We start from the raw sequence: 19,281 nt of genomic DNA on the forward strand, positions 1-19,281 counted from the left end.
AAGCCAAGGTGAGTTACAGATTAACACCCATTCTTACTAGAATAGCAAGTCTCATACTTTTGGGTCTCACACTTTATATATACTCTCAGAAATTATTGAGGATCTGCAAAAAGTTTTGTTTATGTAGTTTTAGCTATTAATTTTTATGTTAGAAATGACAACTAGAAAATTTTAACTATTCATTTTAAAAAGGTCAATGAACCATTGCATATTAAATAGCATATTTTTTTTAAAGTAACTATGTTTTCCATAACAAAAGCATAAGAAAAAGAGTTGTTTTATATTTTTTTGAAATATTATTGATACTGACTTAATAAAAGACAACTGGATTCTCATTCCTCCTTCTACATTCATGCTTATACAGTATGTTGTTCTGGCTAACCAAGAAATATGTGAAGAAAATCAGGTCTAACAAATATGTAATTGGAAAAAGGAGGTATATTTTTGTAGCCTTTTCAGATACTTGTGGAAACTCTTGTCTGAATACTACATCAGTACTCAATAAATAGAAATTTCCTAAAGGCTAATTATAATGTGAGTTACGTAAACACATCAATGAACATTTTTTATTTTCTGTGATAAAATCTATTGTTGGCTTCGCACTTTGAAAGATCTTTTATCCGTGCATGATTTTATAGCATCATGCATTAGTAATTTGGCAAATAGGGATTGATGAGTTATACAGATCTTCCTAATATTAACATATGCCGCGTTTAAAATATTAGTTAATAATACTGTCCTATTAATCAGGAATACAAAGCTGTCAGGCTCATCATTGTGCTTGAAAGTTCATTTTATCACTGCTAACGAATAGCTTCAGATCTTTATCTTGAAGTGATAGGCCACTTCATTCATTTTGAGAAAATGACTACCAAATACATAAGTCTTTATAAACCTATTTGTCAGTTATTCTTTCAAGTAAAAAATGGTTTTCTTGTGGAGGGGGCAGAGAATGGTTCAGCTTACAACTTAAACAACTATACAAGTAGTTTTTCTCTAAACAGCTGCTGCTGCTGCTAAGTCGCTTCAGTTGTGTCCAACTGTGCGACTCCATAGACGGCAGCCCACCAGGCTCCCCCGTCCCTGGGATTCTCCAGGCAAGAACTCTGGAGTGACTTGCCATTTCCTTCTCCAAAGCATGAAAGTGAAAAGTGAAATTGAAGTCACTCAGTCGGTCTGACTCTTCGCGACCATCTTACCAGGCTCCTCCATCCATGGGATTTTCCAGGCAAGAGTACTGGAGTGGGTTGCCATTTCCTTCTCTGTCTCTAAACAGCTATCGTACTCCTATATGCTGCAAAAGTGCTTTATGTGTACTTATTCTTTGAAACAATATTTTAATTCAGGGATGATGTTATAATGAAATTAAAATGTTTATTTCTTCAGCAAAGAAACTATTAATGAAACTTTTTATAAAACTGCAAGGGTGTAGCTTTGAAGAATACAATGTCTACAAGTATAGTTTAGTGCTGCTGCATTGATTGCTGTTAAGGTACCAGCAGCTTTGCCCACCATTCCTTTTCTACCGTTAAAGTAAATGCCAACAAAGTGAAAGAAACAACCAGTTCTTAGTAGTAGTATGATAACTGTTTTGACCACTGGGACTCCTGTAATTCTGTGTACCATACTTTGAGGGCTGCTATTCTAGAATGAAATAGGCTTATGGTGGCCACAGAAAAACCTGAAATGTGAAGTCATGTAATTTGGATAAATAATTGTTGAGGGAGAAATATACACATAAACAAAATGTCAAGTTAACTTTTCTGTGCTGGATTAGTAAAATATATAACTTCTAGTAGTATATATATATATATGTACATATATATATATGTAGAGAGGGGAATAAAAGGTTATAGTGATTGTTATAAGTATCTATTATAATAAGAATTTATAAAATGGTTTGGAGCACATGGTGAAACTGCTTGATTCTTTGGTTTTGAGGGGGTTTAGAGAAACTGGGGAGCTTCAGAAGCAGCTTCACAGAGTAAGTGATACTAACGTGGTAAATAAATATTTGTTCACTGGATTACTATTTCAAAACAAAAATGTGGTAGAGAAAGATATTTCACTTACTAATTCATGTATTTTTAAGGTTTTCCTGCTGTTTCTTTCTGTATTCCTTCTGATGTCTGTTGAAGGAAATGAGTCTGGTAGAATTTTTCATTTGGTAGAGAAGCTATGACAGTGATTAATGTGTCTCTCTAAATGTAGGAATTCATCCAAATATTACTTTTTTGATGTTTCTTTAGAATGAATCAGGGAGTCAATGAAGCAATGAAAGAAGAAGCAGGGAAAAACTGATAAAGAAGGGAAAAGAAAGTCTTATAGATAAGATAATAGAAACTCAGCAGATCCAGGGGGTTAATAATCATAATAAGTAAAATTTACTTGTCAGAATTATGTGGCAGAGTCTATTCTGAGTACTTTTCACTTGTTACCTTTTGTGAGTTTCCCAGGAGCATTTGTTCAGTTCAGTTCAGTCACTCAGTTGTTTCTGACTCTTTCTGACCCAGTGGACCACGGCACCCCAGGCTTCCCTGTCCATCACCAACTCCTAGGGCTTGCTCAAACTCATGTTCATTGAATCGATGATGCCATCCAACCATCTCGTCCTCTGTTGTCCTCTTCTCCTCCTACCTTCAATCTTTCTCAGCATCAGGGTCTTTTCCAGTAAGTCAGTTCTTCACATCATGTATTGGAGCTTTAGCTTCAGCATCAGTCCTTCCAATGAATATTCAGGACTGGTTGGATATTTAGAATGGACTGGTTGGATATCCTTACAATCCAAGGGACTCTCAAGAGTCTTATCCAGCACCACAGTTCAAAAGCATCAATTCTTTGGTGTTCGGCTTTCTTTATGGTCCAACTCTCAAATCCATACATGACTACTGGAAAAACCATAGCTTTGACTAGATGGACCTTTGTTGGCAAAGTAATGTCTCTCCTTTTTTAATATGCTGTCTAGGTTTGTCGTAGCTTTTCTTCCAAGGAGCAGTCTTTTTTTCATTTTCATTGCTGCAGTCACCATCTACAGTGATTTTGGAGCCTAAGAAAATAAAGTCTGTCACTGGTTTTATTGTTTCCTCTTCTATTTGCCATGAAGTGATGGGGCCAGATGCCATGATCTTAGTTTTTTGAATGTTGAATTTTAAGCCAGCTTTTTCACTTTCCTCTTTCCCCTTTATCAAGAGGCTCTTTAGTTCCTCTTCACATTCGGCCATTAAGGTGTTGTCATCTGCATATCTGAGATTATTGGTATTTCTCCTGGCAATCTTGATTCCAACTTGTGCTTTATCTAGCCTAGCATTTCACATTATGTACTCTGCATAGAAGTTAAATAAATAGCATGACAATACACAGCCTCGATGTACTTATTTCCCAATATGGAACTAGTCCATTGTTCCATGTCCAGTCCTAACTGTTGCTTCTTGACCTGCATACAGATTTCTCAGGAGGCAGGTAAGGTGGTTTGGTATTCCCATCTCTGAGAATTTTTCACAGTTTGTTGTAATCCACACAATCAAAGGCTTTGGTGTAGTCAGTGAAGCAAAAGTAGATGTTTTTCTGGATTTCTCCTGCTTTTTCTATGATCCAATAGATGTTGGTAATTTGATCTCTGGTTCCTTTGCCTTTTTTAAATCCAGTTTGAACATCTGGACGTTCTCGGTTCACGTACTGCTGAAGCCTAGCTTGGAGAATTTTGAGCTTTACTTTACTAGCCTGTGAGATGAGTACAATTGTGCGGTAGTCTGAACATTCTTTGGCATTGCCTTTCTTTGGGATTGGAATGAAAACTGACCTTTTCCAGTCCTGTGGCCACTGCTGAGTTTTCCGAGCTTTCCAAATTTTCTGGCATATTGAGTGCAGCACTTTCACAGCATCATCTTTCAGAATTTGAAATAGCTCAGCTGGTATTCCATAACCTCCACTAGCTTTGTTCGTAGTGATGCTTTCTAAGGGCCACTTGAGTTCGCATTCCAGAATATCTGGCCCTAGATGCATGATCACACCATCATTGTTATCTGGGTCATGAAGATCTTTTTTGTAATTTTCTTCTCTGTATTCTTGCCACCTCTTCTTAATATCTTCTTCTTCTGTTAGGTCCATACCATTTCTGTCCTTTATTGTGCCCATCTTTGCATTGAAATATTCCCTTGGTGTCTCTAATTTTCTTGAAGAGATCTCTAGTCTTTCCCATTCTACCGTTTTCCTCTATTTCTTTGCATTGATCTCTGAGGAAGGCTTTCTGATCGCTCCTTGCTATTCTTTGGAACTTTGCATTTAAATGGGTATATCTTTCCTTTTCTCCTTTGCCTTTTGCTTCTCTGTTTTTCTCAACTATTTGTAAGGCCTCCTCAGACAACCGTTTTGCCTTTTTCCATTTCTTCATCTTGGGAATGGTTTTGATCACTGCCTCCTGTACAGTGTTACAAACCTCTGTCCATAGTTCTTTAGGCAGTCTTATCTGTCAGATCTAATCTCTTGAATCTACATGCTACTTGCACTGTATAATTGGATTTTATTTAGGTCATACCTGAATGGTCTAGTGGTTTTCCCTGCTTTCTTCAATTTAAGTCTGAATTTTACAATAAGGAGTTTATGATCTGAGCCACAGTCAGCTCCTGGTCTTTTTTTTTTTTTTTTTGCTGACTATGTAGAGCTTCTCCATCTTTGGCTGCAAAGAATATAATCAATTTGATTTTGGTTTTGACCATCTGGTGATGTTCACGTGTAGAGTCATCTCTTGTGTTGTTGGTAAAGGGTGTTTGCTATGACCAGTGCATTTTCTTGGCAAAATTCTGATAGCCTTTGCCCTGCTTCATTTTGTACTCCAAGGCCAAACTTGCCTGTAGTCCAGGTATTCTTGACTTTCTACTTCTGCATTTCAGTCCCCTATGATGAAATGGACTTTTTTTTTTTTTTTGGTGTTAGTTCTAGAATGTCTTGAAGGTCTTCATAGAACCATTCAACTTCAGCTTTTTTGGCATTAGTGGTTGGTGTGTAGACTTGGATTACAGTGATACTAGATGGTTTGCCTTGGAAACAGAGATCATTCTGTCCTTTTTGAGACTGCACCCAAGTACTGCATTCTGGACTCTTTTGTTGACTCTGAGGGCTCCTCCATTTCTTCTAAGGGATTCTTGCCCACAGTAATAGATATAATGGTCATCTGAATGAAATTCGCCCATTCTGGTCCATTTTAGTTCACAGATTCCTAAAATATTGAAGTTCGCTCTTGCCATCTCCTGTTTGACCACTTCCAATTTACCATGGACTTAACATTCCAGGTTCCTGTGTAATATTGTTCTTTACAGCATCAGACTTTACTTCCATCGCCAGTCACATCTACAACTGGGCATTGTTTTCCCTTTGGCTCAGCCTCTTCATTCTTTCTGGAGCTATTTCTCCACTCTTCTCCAGTAGCTTATTGGGCACCTACCAACCTGGGGAGTTCATCTTTCAGTGTCATATCTTTAGAGTACTAGTAGATGGTTACTAGTATTCTGCCTTTTATAGATGAGGAAACTAAGGTTCTGAAAGGGTGAATGAAATGCTGAAACTGCACAGTTACTGATAAAGAAGGTAACCTGGCACCGAAAGCTTCTGTACTGTTGAGCTTGTTTCCATCTCTGTTCCATTTCTCCAATACTATTAACAAGATATATTCTTTTAATAGTTTTAGAGGTAGCTTTACTTTTTAGAGTACTTTTATATTCATAGCATAATTGAGCAAAAACTACAAAGAATTCACATATATTCAGTTCCCAAACATGCAGCCTTCCACAAGTCAGTATCCCCCACCACAGTGATATATTTATCACAGTTGATGAATGAACTCACATTGATCACATCATCATGAACCGAAAGCTGTAATGAACCTTAGATTTCACTCTTGGTATACAGCTAAAGGTTTTGATGAATACATAATAATATGTATATACAGTTATAGTCTTACACAGAATAGTTTCCCTGCTCTAAAAATCCTCGAAATTCTGCCTGTGATGTCTTCCCCGCATCAGTTCAGTTCACTCGCTCAGTCATGTCCGACTCTTTGCGACCCTATGAACCACAGCATGCCAGGCCTCCCTGTCCATCACCAACTCCCGGAGTTTACTCAAACTCATGTCCATTGAGTCACTGATGCCATCCAACCGTCTCATCTTCTGTCATCCCCTTCTCCTCCTGCCCTCAATCTTTCCCAGCATCAGGGCCTTTTCAAATGAGTCAGCTCTTTGCATCAGGTGGCCAAAGTATTAGAGTTTCAGCTTCAACATCAGTCCTTCCCATGAATACCCAGGACTGATCTCCTTTAGGATGGACTAGTTGGATCTCCTTGCAGTCCAAGGGACTCTCAAGAATCTTCTCCAACACCACAGTTCAAAAGCATCAATTCTTCAGCGCTCAGCTTTCTTCACAGTCCAACTCTCACATCCATACATGACCACTGGAAGAACCATAGCCTTGACTAGACGGACCTTTATTGGCAAAGTAATGTCTCTGCTTTTTAATATGCTGTCTATGTTAGGGAATTATAAATCTTTTTACTCTGTATGGCTGTGTATTTTCCAGAATATTATATATTTGGAATTATACCATATGCAGCCATTTCAGACTACTGTTTTTCACTTAGTAATGTGTATTTATGTTCCTCCATGTTTTCTCATGGCTTGATAGCTCATTTCTTTTATTTATTTTTGGCTGTGTGGGGTTTTTGTTGCTGCCCGAGCTTTTTTCCTAGTTGGGCGAGATGGGGGCTACTCTCCAGTTGCAGTGCGGGGCTTCTCTTGTTGTGGAGCATGGGCCCTGTGGTGTGCAGGCTTCAAGAGTTGCAGCACGTGGCTCGGTAGTTGCAGCACCTGGGCTCTGGTGCACAGACTCAGTAGTTGTGGCAGATGGGTTTAGTTGCTCCACAGCATGTGGAATCCTAATGGACCAGGGATTGAACCCATGTCTCCTGCATTGGCAGGCAGATTCTCTACCACCAGGGAAGCCTGATAGCTCATTTCTTTTTAGTGCAGTAAAATATCCCTTCACCTGACTGTGCCGTCACTTACTGAAGGACATCTTGGCTATTTCCACGTTTTGACAGTTATGGATAAAGCTTCTGTAAACATCCTTGTACAGGTTTTGTGTGAATATATGTTTTCAACTCCTTTGGGTAAGTATTTGGCTTTAATGGTAAGAGTATGTTTAGTTTTGTAAGAAACTGCCACACTCTCTTACAATGTGGTAGTACCATTTTACATCCTCACTAGCAATAAGTAAAAGTGCCTGTTGTCCTATATTTTTGTCAGCATCTGGCATTGTCATTATTTTGTATTTTGGACATTTTAATGAGTATATGGCAGTGTCTCATTCTTTTAATTTGCAGTTCCCTTATGGTCCCATCACTTCCTGGCAAATAGATGGGGAAACAGTGGAAACAGTGGCTGACTTTATGTTTCTGGGCTCCAAAATCACTGCAGTTGGTGATTGCAGACATGAAATGAAAAGACACTCCTTGGAAGGAAAGTTATGACCAACCTAGATAGCATATTAAAAAGCAGAAACATTACTTTGTCCACAAAGGTCCATCTAGTCAAGGGTATGGTTTTTCCAGTGGTCATGTATGGATGTGAGAGTTGGACTATAAAGAAAACTGAGCACTGAAGAATCGATGCTTTTGAACTGTGGTGTTGGAGAAGATTCTTGAGAGTCCCTTGGACTGCAAGGAGATCCAACCAGTCCATCCTAAAGGAGATCAGTCCTGGGTGTTCACTGGAAGGACGGATGCTGAAGCTGAAACTCCAATACTTTGGCCACCTGATGAGAAGAGCTGACTCATTTGAAAAGACCCCGATGCTGGGAAAGATTGAGGGCAGGAGGAGAAGGGGATGATAGAGGATGAGATGGTTGGATGGCATCCGTGACTCAATGGACATGGGTTTGAGTGGACTCTGGGTGTTGGTGACGGACAGGGAGGCCTGGCGTGCTGCGGTTCATGGGTTCGCAAAGAGTCAACATGACTGAGCAACTAAACTAAACTATGAAGTATGATATTAAACATCTTTTCATATGCTTATTTGCCTTCTGTGTATCTTTTTTGGAGAGAGATTTATTCAGAAGAAAGTGAAGAAGAACTGAAGAGTTTCTTACTATCCTGTACTGTACTTAGTCACTCAGTCATGTCCGACTCCTTGTGACCCCATAGACTGTAGCTTGGCAGGCTCCTCTGCCTTTCAGGATTCTCCAGGCAAGAATACTGGAGTGGGTTGCCATGCCCTCCTCCAGGGGATCATCCCAACCTAGAGATCAAACCGGGCCTCCTGCATTGCAGGTGGATTCTTTACCAGCTGAGCTACCAGGGAAGCCAAGAAGAGTCGCTTGATGAGGGTGAAAGGGGAGAGTGAAAAAGGTGGCTTGAAACTCAGTGTTCAAAAAAACTAAGGTCATGACATTTGGTCCCATCACTTGATGGCAAATAGAAGGGGGAAAAAGTGGAAGCAGTGACAAATTTTATTTTCTTGGACTGCAAAATCACTGCAGATGGTGACTGCAACCATGAAATTGAAAGGTGCTTTCTCTTTGGAAGGAAATCTATGAGAAACCTAGACAGCATATTAAAAAGCAGATACATCACTTTGCCGACAAAGGTCTATGTAGTCAAAGCTATGGTTTTTCCACCTGTCATGTACAGATGTGACAGTTGGATCATAAAGAAAGCTGAGTACTGAAGAATTGATGCTATTGAACTGTGGTGTTTTTGAAGATTCTTGAGAGTCCCTTGTACTGCAAGGAGATCAAATCAGTGAATCTTAAAGGAAATCAACCATGAATATTCATTGGAAGGACCATTGCTGAAGCTCCAGTATTTTGGGCACTTGCTATAAAGAGCTGACTCACTGGAAAAGACCCCAATGCTAGGAAAGACTGAAGGCTATAGGAGAAGAGGGCAGCAGAGGATTAGATTGATTAGATGGCATCATTGACTCAGTAGACATGAATTTGAGCAAACTCCAGGAGATAGTGGAGGTCAGAGGAGCCTGGCATGCTACAGTCCATTGGGTCACAAAGAGTTGAACATGGCTTAGCAACTGAGCAACGACCATCTTATTCAGATCTTTTGCATTCTTTTAAATTGAATTGTTCACTTTCTTATTTTTTCGTTTTAAAAGCTCTTTTGTATATTTTGGATGATAATACATTACCAGATATGTGTTTTGCAAATATTTTCTCCCAGTCCTTATTTTATCTTCTCATTTTCTTGACAGTGTCTTTCACAGAGCAGAAGTTTTGAATTTTAATGAAGTCTGACTTATTGATTCTTTCTTTTCTGGTTTATAATTTTGGAGTTGTGTCAAAAAAGTCATTGCTGAAACAAATATCATCTTGGTTTTCTCCTATGTCATCCTCTAGATATTTTATACTTTTGTATTTTACAGTTAGATGTATGGTTTACTTTGAGTTTATTTTTGGGACGGGTGCAAGGTCTGTGTCTAGATTTACTTTCTTGTATATGAATATTTTGTTGGTCCAGCACCATTTGTGAAAACACTGTCTTTTCTCCACTTTGTTGCGTTTGGCTCACTGTTCTTCTTAATTGATCTATTTATATCTTCATTCACCAGTAGCACGCTATCCTGATTACTGTAGCTATATTGTAAGTCTTGAAGTCAGATAGTGTCACTCTTCCAACTTTGTTCTCCTTCCATTTTGAGTTGGCTACTCTAGGTCTTTTGCCCCTCCACGTCAACTTTAACATTAGTTTGTCAATATCCATAAATAACTTGCTGGGATTTGGGGGGGGGTTGCATTGAATCTATAAATCAAGCTGGGAAGAATTAAAACTTGATGATATTGTGTCTTCCTATTGATGAACATTGGAATCACTCTATTTCTTTGATTTCTTTTGTCAGTGTTTTGTAATTTTTATATGGATATTATACATAGTTTATTAGGTTTATACCCAAGTATTTCATTTTGGGGGTGCTAATATATGAAGATGGTATTGTGTTTTTAATATCAAATGACACTTGATCATCGTTGGTGTATATAGGAGACTTGACTTTTGTTTATTAACCTTGTATCCTGGAACCTTGCTGTAATTGCTTATTACTTTCAGGTTTTATACAGAGACAGTCATGTCATTTGGGAGTAAAAAGACAGTTATATTTATTCCTTCTTAATCTGTAAACTTTTTTTTTGGTAGACTTTCTTCATTTTAATAGGCAAAACTTGACCAATAAACAACATGTAGTATTACAAATAAAATACTACTGAAAGCAAAGTTGCTCAGTTGTGTCGACTCTTTGCAACCCCATGGACTGTAGCCCTCCAGTCTCCTCCATCCATGGAATTTTCCAGGCAAGAGTACTAGAGTGGGTTGCCATTTCCTTCTCCATCTGTAAACCTTTTATTTCCTTTTTTTTTTTTTGACTCATTGTATTAGCTAGGACTTTCAGTATAATTTAGAAAAGGAGTGGTAAGAAGTGACATCCTTGTTCCTAATCTCAGCTAGAAAGCATCTGGTTTCTTAACATTAAGTATATTGTTAGCTGTAGGTTTTTTGTAAATGTTCTCTATCAAGTTAAGGAACTTCCCCTCTATCTTACTTTGCTGAGAGTTTCTATCGTGAATTGGTATTTGATTTTCTCAAATTCCTTTTTTGCATTTACTGATATGATCATGTACTTTTTCTTGTTTAGCTTCTTCATGTGGTTAATTGATTTTCGAATGTTGAACCAGCTCTGCATACCCAAAATGAATCTTATTTTGTCATGATGTATAATTCTTTTTATATGTTGGTATTTTCAATTTGCAGATATTTTGTTGAAGCTTTTTGCAACTGTGTTCATGAGAAATGTGTGGTGGTGGTTTAGTTGCTAAGTTGTGTCTGACTCTTGTGACCCCATTGACTGTAGCCTGCCAGGCTCCTCTATCCATGGGATTGTCTAGGCAAGAATACTGGAGTGGGTTGCCATACTCCAGGGCATCTTTCCAACCCCGGGATTGAACCCGGGTCTCCTGCATTGCATGCAGATTCTTACCAACTGAGCTACAAGGGAAGCTCAGTGATATATAGTTTTATTGTAATTTTTTTTCCCTGGTTTTAGAATTAGGGTAATGCTGGCTTTATGGAATGAGTCAGGAAGTATTTCTTGTGTTTCAGTCTTACGGAAGAGATTATAGAGGATGTTTTAGTTTTGTCCTTCAATATTTGGTAAGATTCACCAGTGAACCCTTTGGAACCTGATACTTTGTATTTTGGAAGATTTATTAATTGTTGATTCAAATTCTTTAATAGATATAGGTCTATTCACATTGTCTGTTTCTTGGTGAATTTTATCAGATTATGTCTTTCGAGAAACTGATTGATTTTATCTAGATTATCAAATTTGTGGACATAGACTTATGCATAGTATTCCTTTATTTTTTTAATGTCTATAGTAATGTGTCATCTTTCATTTTTGATGTTAATAATCTGTATCTTTTATTTTTAGTTTGGCTAGAGGCTTGTTGACTTTAATGTTCTTTTTGAAGAACTAGCTTAAGATTTTGTTGCTTTTCTCTATTGATTTCCTATTATAGATTTCATTGACTTCTGATCTAATTTTATTATTTCTTTTCCTCTGCTTACTTCAGATTTAATTTGCTCTTCTTGTCCTAGTTTCCTAAAACTTAGGTTATTTATTTTAGATTTTCTTCTTTTCTAATATATGAATTCACTGCTATAAAATTCTCTCTGAGCATTGCTTTTGCTGAATCCCACAAATGTTGTTATACTTTCATTTAGTTAAAAATATTTGAAAATTTCTTTTGAGATTCTTAGAAGTGTCTTGTTTAATCTCCAAGTATTTGGGGATTTTCCAGCTATTTTTCTGTAATTGGCTTTTAGTTTAATTTTACTGTGGTCTGAGAGCATGCTTTATATGAACTCTATTCTTTTAAATAAATTAAAATGTATTTTATAGCACAGAATGTGGTCTGTCTTAATGAACAAAGTCTATTTTTCATTGTACTGAATTGAAGTCTTAGATTAATGATGATATTTTAAAATAATTCTATTTTCCATCCATGGTAGATACTGAGTACTTTTATCTTCAACTTATCTCATGATTTGTTCTAATGTCACAAAACTTTTCATCTCAGTGCTCTGTTCCTATGGATGCCAACTTAGGTCTCAGAATGTGTGGCATCTCTGGAAAAATCTAGGCTGTCTTCTTAAAACGCATGTGCACATTAGTGAAAGTATGCTAATGTTATAAATCTGTGATTGATTTTAAAAATAATGGCTGAAGAGATATATCTGAAAATTTTTTGTAAATCGAAAAACTTTGAACATTCTTGAAAGATTTATAAATAATAAATTTACCTTATACTTTTAAGATGTAACAGTTTTATTTTTTTCTATCTGATTTAGTTTTGTCAGCCTGGCGGATGGCAGCTGTCCAGAGAGAGGAAGCAGCCAACGTTTTTTGTGGTGGTCCTGACAGATATTGACTCAGATCGACATTACTGCTCGTGCTTAACCTTTTATGAAGCAGAGATCAATCTTCAGGTGCAATAACTTTTCTAGCCAAATTATAGCCAAAGGGCACCTTTTTAGGAATCTTTTTATTATGCTATATTTGTTTTTGTTAGAGCTGCAAGTTTGAGTTCTGTGCTCTCCTTTGAAAAGGCTGAGGTACTGTATTGTTGAAGAGAGCAAAAAGGTAAAGTGATTGTGCAAGATTAATTGTTGTTCTTTAAAATATTATTCATAGTCTGCATATTTCTAAGAATAGCACATCTGCAAATTGGTTAATAAGATGATTTGTATCTGCTCATGGTGAAGCTATGGTTTGTCCCTTTTAGTCCTTCTCCTGAGGTAGCTTTCACAGAATATAGAGCATTTAATCAGAATGTTTATAAATCACTTATCACAATGCTTGATATTTTTTAAGCACTGAAGTAACTGTTAACTCATTATTATTGGTGGTGGTATTATCAAAATGATGGTACTGAAATTATTAGGCTAGAACTATAGAAATTAAAAGGACTGATCTTTCAGAGTATTAGTTGGGGTTCTCTCTGTTTCAGATAACTAAATACTGCCTCTAATTTATTCAGAAAAGATACTATGAGAAAGTATTGCTCCTTTGTGGAGCATTTTCCAGGAAAAAATACTGGAGTGAGTTGCCATTTCCTTCTCCAGGGGATCTTCCTGACTCAGGGATTGAACCCACATCTCCAGCGTTATGAGCAGATTCCTTATTGTCTGAAGCACCACTATAACCATAATAATTGCACTAAAAAAAAAAATTCCTTTGTCCCACGTGTAGCCACTGTCACATGTTGGTGACTTCTGCTTTAAGTGTCATATGGGTTGTTTCCTTGTGTAAGCCAGATTGCATACAGATTCTCCCCCTCTAGCTCCCTGCAAAGGAATCAGAAAGTAATTTTTATTGTTATTTGTTAATTTGTTGTGCACAAATTAAGTCTCTATAGTATGAGAAGGAAACTGTAAAACAGTTTGCAGGATGTTGAGGGAGCCAATTTGCATTATTTGCTGTGCTTTTTGAAGTGACCTCACAAAGGAACATTTGTTATTTTTGCTATTTTAATTAAATGCCATGGTCTGAATGTTCTTGATGCAGAAATTTCATTTTTCTCTACAAGAGTAAACAAACCACCTTTCATGGTACTGACTCACATTATCCAAGTTCATTAGAGCAATGTATTAAAACTAGTATGCTGGTTTTTCATTTACAGTGATAAGTTAAAAGTTTACATAGAACAAAATATATGTTATCTATATTATCAGCACACTTTCTCCTTATTGTCAGATCTTTGTGGGAAGCCATGTCAAAATCAGATTCATTGTGATTGTGGAATCAAACAAAGGAATTTTTCATGTCAGAGATTTAATACCTGCCAGATTAATACAGCCAATTGTTTATGTAATTGACCCTTAAGCAACATGGGCTTAAACTGCACAGGTCCACTTATACATGGATTTTTTTTCAGTAAATAAATAGTATAGTACTACTCAATCCATGGTTGGTTGAATATGTGGATGCAGAACACCAACTGCGAAGGTAATGTGTGGATTTTCAACTGCACAGAGAAATCGGCATCTCTGAATCCTGCATTGTTCAGGGTCAACTATTTTTTAAATTAAGAATTATCTGTATAGTCAAGTCTATAGTTTTTCCAGTAGTCATGTACAGATGTGAGAATTGGACCGTAAAGAAGGCTGAGTGCTTTCGAACTGAAGTGTTGGAAAAGACTCTTGAGAGTTCCTTGGACAGCAAGAAGATCAAACCAGTCCATCCTGAAGGAAATCAACCCTGAATATTCATTGGAATATGGATGCTGAAGCTGAAGCTCCAGTACTTTGGCCACCTGATGCAAAGAGCTGATTCATTGGAAAAGATCCTGATGCTGGAGAAGATTAAAGGCAGGCGGAAAAGTGGTCAACAGAGGATGAGATTGTTGGATGGCATCATTGACTCAGTGGACATAAGGTCTAGCAAACTCCAGACGATAGTGAAGGAAAGGGAAGCCTGGCATATTGCAGTCCGTAGGGTCACAAAGAATCAGACATGACTGAGCAACTAAACAGCAACAGCAGCAACATGTTGTCAGTGCAGACAGGAAACTTAAATGTCTGTGATTCTAATCCTTTCTGTCCCAGATAGTATTTGAGTGGGTGTTGCCAACAGTTAGCTAATTCAATTCCCATTTTGATCAGTTCATTCTGATGAGGAAGAATGTTCTCTAGTTGAGAGCCTCACTGTCTCTTTCAAGGGACCTTTCATTTCTCTGTTGAACTTTTGAATATAAGTTAGTTCTGAGAATGCAATATTTTCTTTTATTTCCATATTCCTGAGGGATCCTCTGTACAACTTCCTAGAATTATCTAATAAAACTGATTATTTTTGTTCTTCTTCTTCTCTCCATTATTATCAACCCCTTTCACCTTGAATTAACTCACAGACAGGTAATACATTAAGACAGTGTAACAGGATTCCAGTTCAGGATGGCAGGCAACCCACTCCTGTGGACAAACTGAATCCTCGGCTACACACAGAGCAGTTTCTGCTGAAAGAAATCCAGAAACTAGCTGAGCAATTCCTGTATATCAGGCTAATGAGAATATACCCACACCGAAGTGAGTAAAAAAGGCTGAGAGGCAGTCTCACCATAAACCCCATCCCTGGCACAGAGACATGCAATCGGGAAGGAACTTGCAACTCCAAGCTCCTCCCCTGATGTGCCGAGTTTGGACCCAACATTAACCTCCCATTTTTTTAGACTTCCATCTGAGGTATGGACCCCAAAAACACCAGCTCTGGAAGACAGTGGGCTTTTTGTTCATGAGACCCACCAGAGTATAACAAAGAGTTATTAATGGGTTTTCAAGGATTTGCTGAGGCTCAGCATAGAGGAAACAAAGAGAAACTCATCTCTCAGTCTTTGCTTGGGAAAATCCTGTGTGCATACTTTAAAAGCTACTGCCTGAGGGTCAGGACTTATGAGATAACATCAAGCAAACCAACATTTGCATTATATAGGGATCCTAGGAGAAGAAAGAGTGAAAGGGGAAGAAAGCTTATAAGAAGAAATAATGGGTGAGAACTTTCCTAACCTGTGGAAAGAAACAGACATTCAGATCTAGAAGCCCAGAGATTTTCAAATACAGTAAATCCAAAGAGACCCAACACCAAGGTGCATTATAGTTAGTGTCAAAGACAAAGAATCTTAAAAGCAGCAAGAGAAAAATAACTTGTTCATAAAAGGGAACCCCGATAAGAAGATGAACAGATTTCTTCAGCAGAAACTTTGCAGACCAGAGAGAAGTGACAAGATTTATTTAAATTCCTGAGAAAAAAACCTGCCAACCAAGAAGATTTCACCTGTCAAGTTGTCCTTCAGAATTGAAGGAAAGAGTTTTGCAGACTAGCAAAAGCTAAAGAAATTAATCACCGCTAAACTGGCCTTGTAGGAAAGGTTAAAGGAATTTCTTTAATCTGAAATGAAAAGGTGCTAATTAGTAATAGGAAAACATGAGAAAGTATAAATCTCACTTGTAATGGTAAATGTTATATGTAGTAAAATAAAGATGAAGAATTATGAAACTTCAAGGAAACAACTAACAAAAGGACAGTAGTAAATACATAATAATCAATAATTACTTTAAATGTAAAATGACTAAATTTTCCAATTCAAAGATGTAGAGTAGCTGAATGAATTTTAGGAAACACACACACACACACACACACACACACACACACACAAAACAGACCCACCTGAAACAAAACTCACTTCACTTTTAAAGACATACATTGGCCGAAAATGAAGGGGAGAAAAAGATACCTCATGCAAATGGAAATCAAAAGAAAGCTGGGGTAGTTGTACTTAATATAAGAAAAAAATGACTTTGAACAAAAACTGTAACAAGAGACAAGAAGGGTCATTGTATAATGATAAAAATAGCTCATCAGGAGAGATAATATTTATAAATATTTATGTATCTATTGATACATAATGAATAATGAATACTAAATGAATAAAACAAATCTGAAGATAAAAATTGATGACAATACAATAGCAATAGAAGATTTAAGTACCCCATATTCAACAGTGGAGAGATCATTCAAACAGAAGATCAATAAGGAAAACTGGACTTGAAACAGTATGTTAGACGAGAGGCACTTAACAGACGTTATGTGTCTGTTCAGTCACTCAGTCATGTCTGATTCTTTGCAACCCCATGAACTATATTCCACCAGGCTTCTCTGTCTATGGAGTTTTCTGGGCAAGAATACTGGAGCAAGTGGCCGTATCCTACTCCAGGGATTTTCCCCACCCAGGGACCGAACCCTCAGCTCTCATGCCTCCTGCATTGGTGGCAGATTCTTTACCACTGCGCCACCTGGGAAGCACCAACAGACATATGGAGAACCTTTCATACAGTAGCAGCTGAATACACATACTTCTCAAGCATACATGGAACATTCTCTAGGATAGATAATGTGGTAGACCACAAATCAAGTTAGTACGTTTAAGATTAAAATCATATTAAGCTTCTTTTCCAACCACAGAAGTGTAGAATTAGAAGTCAGTTACAAGAAGAGGACTGGAAAATTTACAGCTATGTGGAGGTTAAATAATACAATACTGAATGGGTCAAAGAATACACTCAAGAAGGATTTAAAAAACCTTGAGACAAATGAAAATGAAGAGACAACATACCAAAATTTATTGACTAAACCAAAAGGGGGAAAATTTACAGTGATTATAGTAACTAACACCTACATTAAGAAAAGAGCAAAACCTCAAATAAGCAAATTAAGTTTATACTGTAAGGAGCTAGAAGACAATGAAACTAAGCCCGAAATTAATAGAATGAAGGAAATAACAAAGATCAGAGTGGAAATAAATGAAACAGTAAGCTCTTAAAAAAAAGTAAACACTTGGGGATAAACTCCTTAACAAAGGTCTTGCCAGTGACTTGGATTTTTTTGTTGTTGCTTAGCAGAAGTAAGTAATCATTGGGGAAATGGAAATCAATAAGATAATGAAATATCACCTCATACATAATAAAATATCTCCTAACACTGCCAGCTGTTAGAATGGCAGTTATCAGAAAGATAAGAGACAACAAGTGTCTACAAGACTGTAGATAAAAGGGAACCCTATTGAATTGTGGGTGGATATGTGAATTGGTGGGAAATACTATGGAAAATGATAATGGAAATTCCTCAAAAAATTAAAAATAGAACTGCCTTATAATCCAGCAATACCATTTCTGAGTATGTATCCAAAGGAAATGAAAATAGGGTATGGAAGAGATTATCTGCATTCTCATGTTCATTGCAGCATTATTCACAATAGCCAAGATACAGCAACAAGCTGAGAGTCCATCAACAGTTGAATGGTTTAAGATGTTTCTTTATTTTCGTAAATATTAGTTATCTTTAATAGACCCCTCTCTCCTTCCCCTGCTCCACTCCATCTTTCTCCTTAGACACACAGACACAACACACATTTTTCTGAACTATTTGAGACAAATTAGTGCATTTCATTTCTCTTTGCCCTAAAGGCTTCAGTGTGTATTTCATGAGTTAGTTTTTTTTTCTTACATAAACATAGTATGGTTATCAGTATCAGAAAACTGACATTGGTAACACACCTTTATCTCCTCTACCATCTATATTCAGTTTTGTCATTTGACTTAATGTTCTTTATGCCCTTCCCACTGTGTTTTTCCATCCTCCAGGATAGGATGTAGTTTAAAAAAATCATGTATTGCATTTAATTATAATTCTTTTTTGTCTGTTTTCATCTGAAATAGTTGCTCAGTCTTTGACATTTTCAAATAACGCAGGTCCGAATGCCTCTTTTGAATAGAACTCTTAATATTTTTTGTTTTTCTGATATCTCTCACTTTAGATTCAGGTTATCCATCAGTAGTTGGAATACTACCAGCATTTGAAATACCAAGTGTATATCCTTCTAAGGACACATATCTGGAAGTACACAATGTCTGTCTGCTATCAGCCTGCCCTACTGATGTTCTTTTTGAGTAACTGGTCTGGTGATTGTCAGATATCTCCATTGTATACTTGCTTGTTTTTGTTTCCTTTTTCCTTGCAACTAATAAGCTGTGTGTGGTAAGATACTTTAAGACTGTAAATATTCTGTAATTCATTAATTATCCCTCTACCCTCCCACCAGATTTAGCATTTAGTGATGATTCTTGTCTATGCCAATTCTTAGTATGATGGTTGCAAAGTGACTATTTTTTTCCAACTATGCACACCCTCTACCTGTACCTTGACCAGTCAGCAGTTGACATTTTACCTTTTCTGTCTTGTCTGTCTATGTGAGCTATAGTCTCAAGTGTTCTAGTTTCTTTTTTCTTCAATAGTATATAATTAATGGTTTTCACTGTTGTAATGCACAGGTTGTCTAAGATTTGACCAGTGATTACCGCATCAGAATGGTTCCTGTGTTCTCTTGTCAAAACCCCATCACAGTTTTTTTTAAAGCATTTTTAAACTTTGTCATAACAAGGTGATCCAGGATCACCTTTTTCCTTCCCTGCTCCAGTCTTTAAATCAGCCAATACTTCAAGGAGCCCTGGCTCATTTGAGTAATAAATAATATTAAAAACCAAGATCAGTGTTCTCATATATTTAGAATTAACACTTGAAAATTATTTTTCTTTTTAGCTCAGATATTTTCCTGTTTGCCACTTTAAACTGGACCAAAGCATTGTAATTTATTTAGTATTCACAGTTACCTTACAGAAAG

General features: G+C 37.0%; 1 protein-coding gene across 3 annotated transcripts in view; it reads left to right on the forward strand.

The window, feature by feature from the left end:
* Nucleotides 1–19,281, forward strand: part of SBF2 (SET binding factor 2) — a 494,424-nt gene that overhangs the window by 209,481 nt on the left and 265,662 nt on the right. For all 3 annotated transcript variants that reach the window (XM_043903289.1, XM_043903298.1, XM_043903284.1), the window contains one exon: nucleotides 12,401–12,538. In XM_043903289.1, the coding sequence (XP_043759224.1) occupies nucleotides 12,401–12,538 (138 nt within the window). The remainder of the gene's footprint in view (nucleotides 1–12,400; nucleotides 12,539–19,281) is intronic.

The sequence above is a fragment of the Cervus elaphus genome, chromosome 1, assembly GCF_910594005.1.
Source record: "Cervus elaphus chromosome 1, mCerEla1.1, whole genome shotgun sequence".
Taxonomy (NCBI): domain Eukaryota; kingdom Metazoa; phylum Chordata; class Mammalia; order Artiodactyla; family Cervidae; genus Cervus; species Cervus elaphus.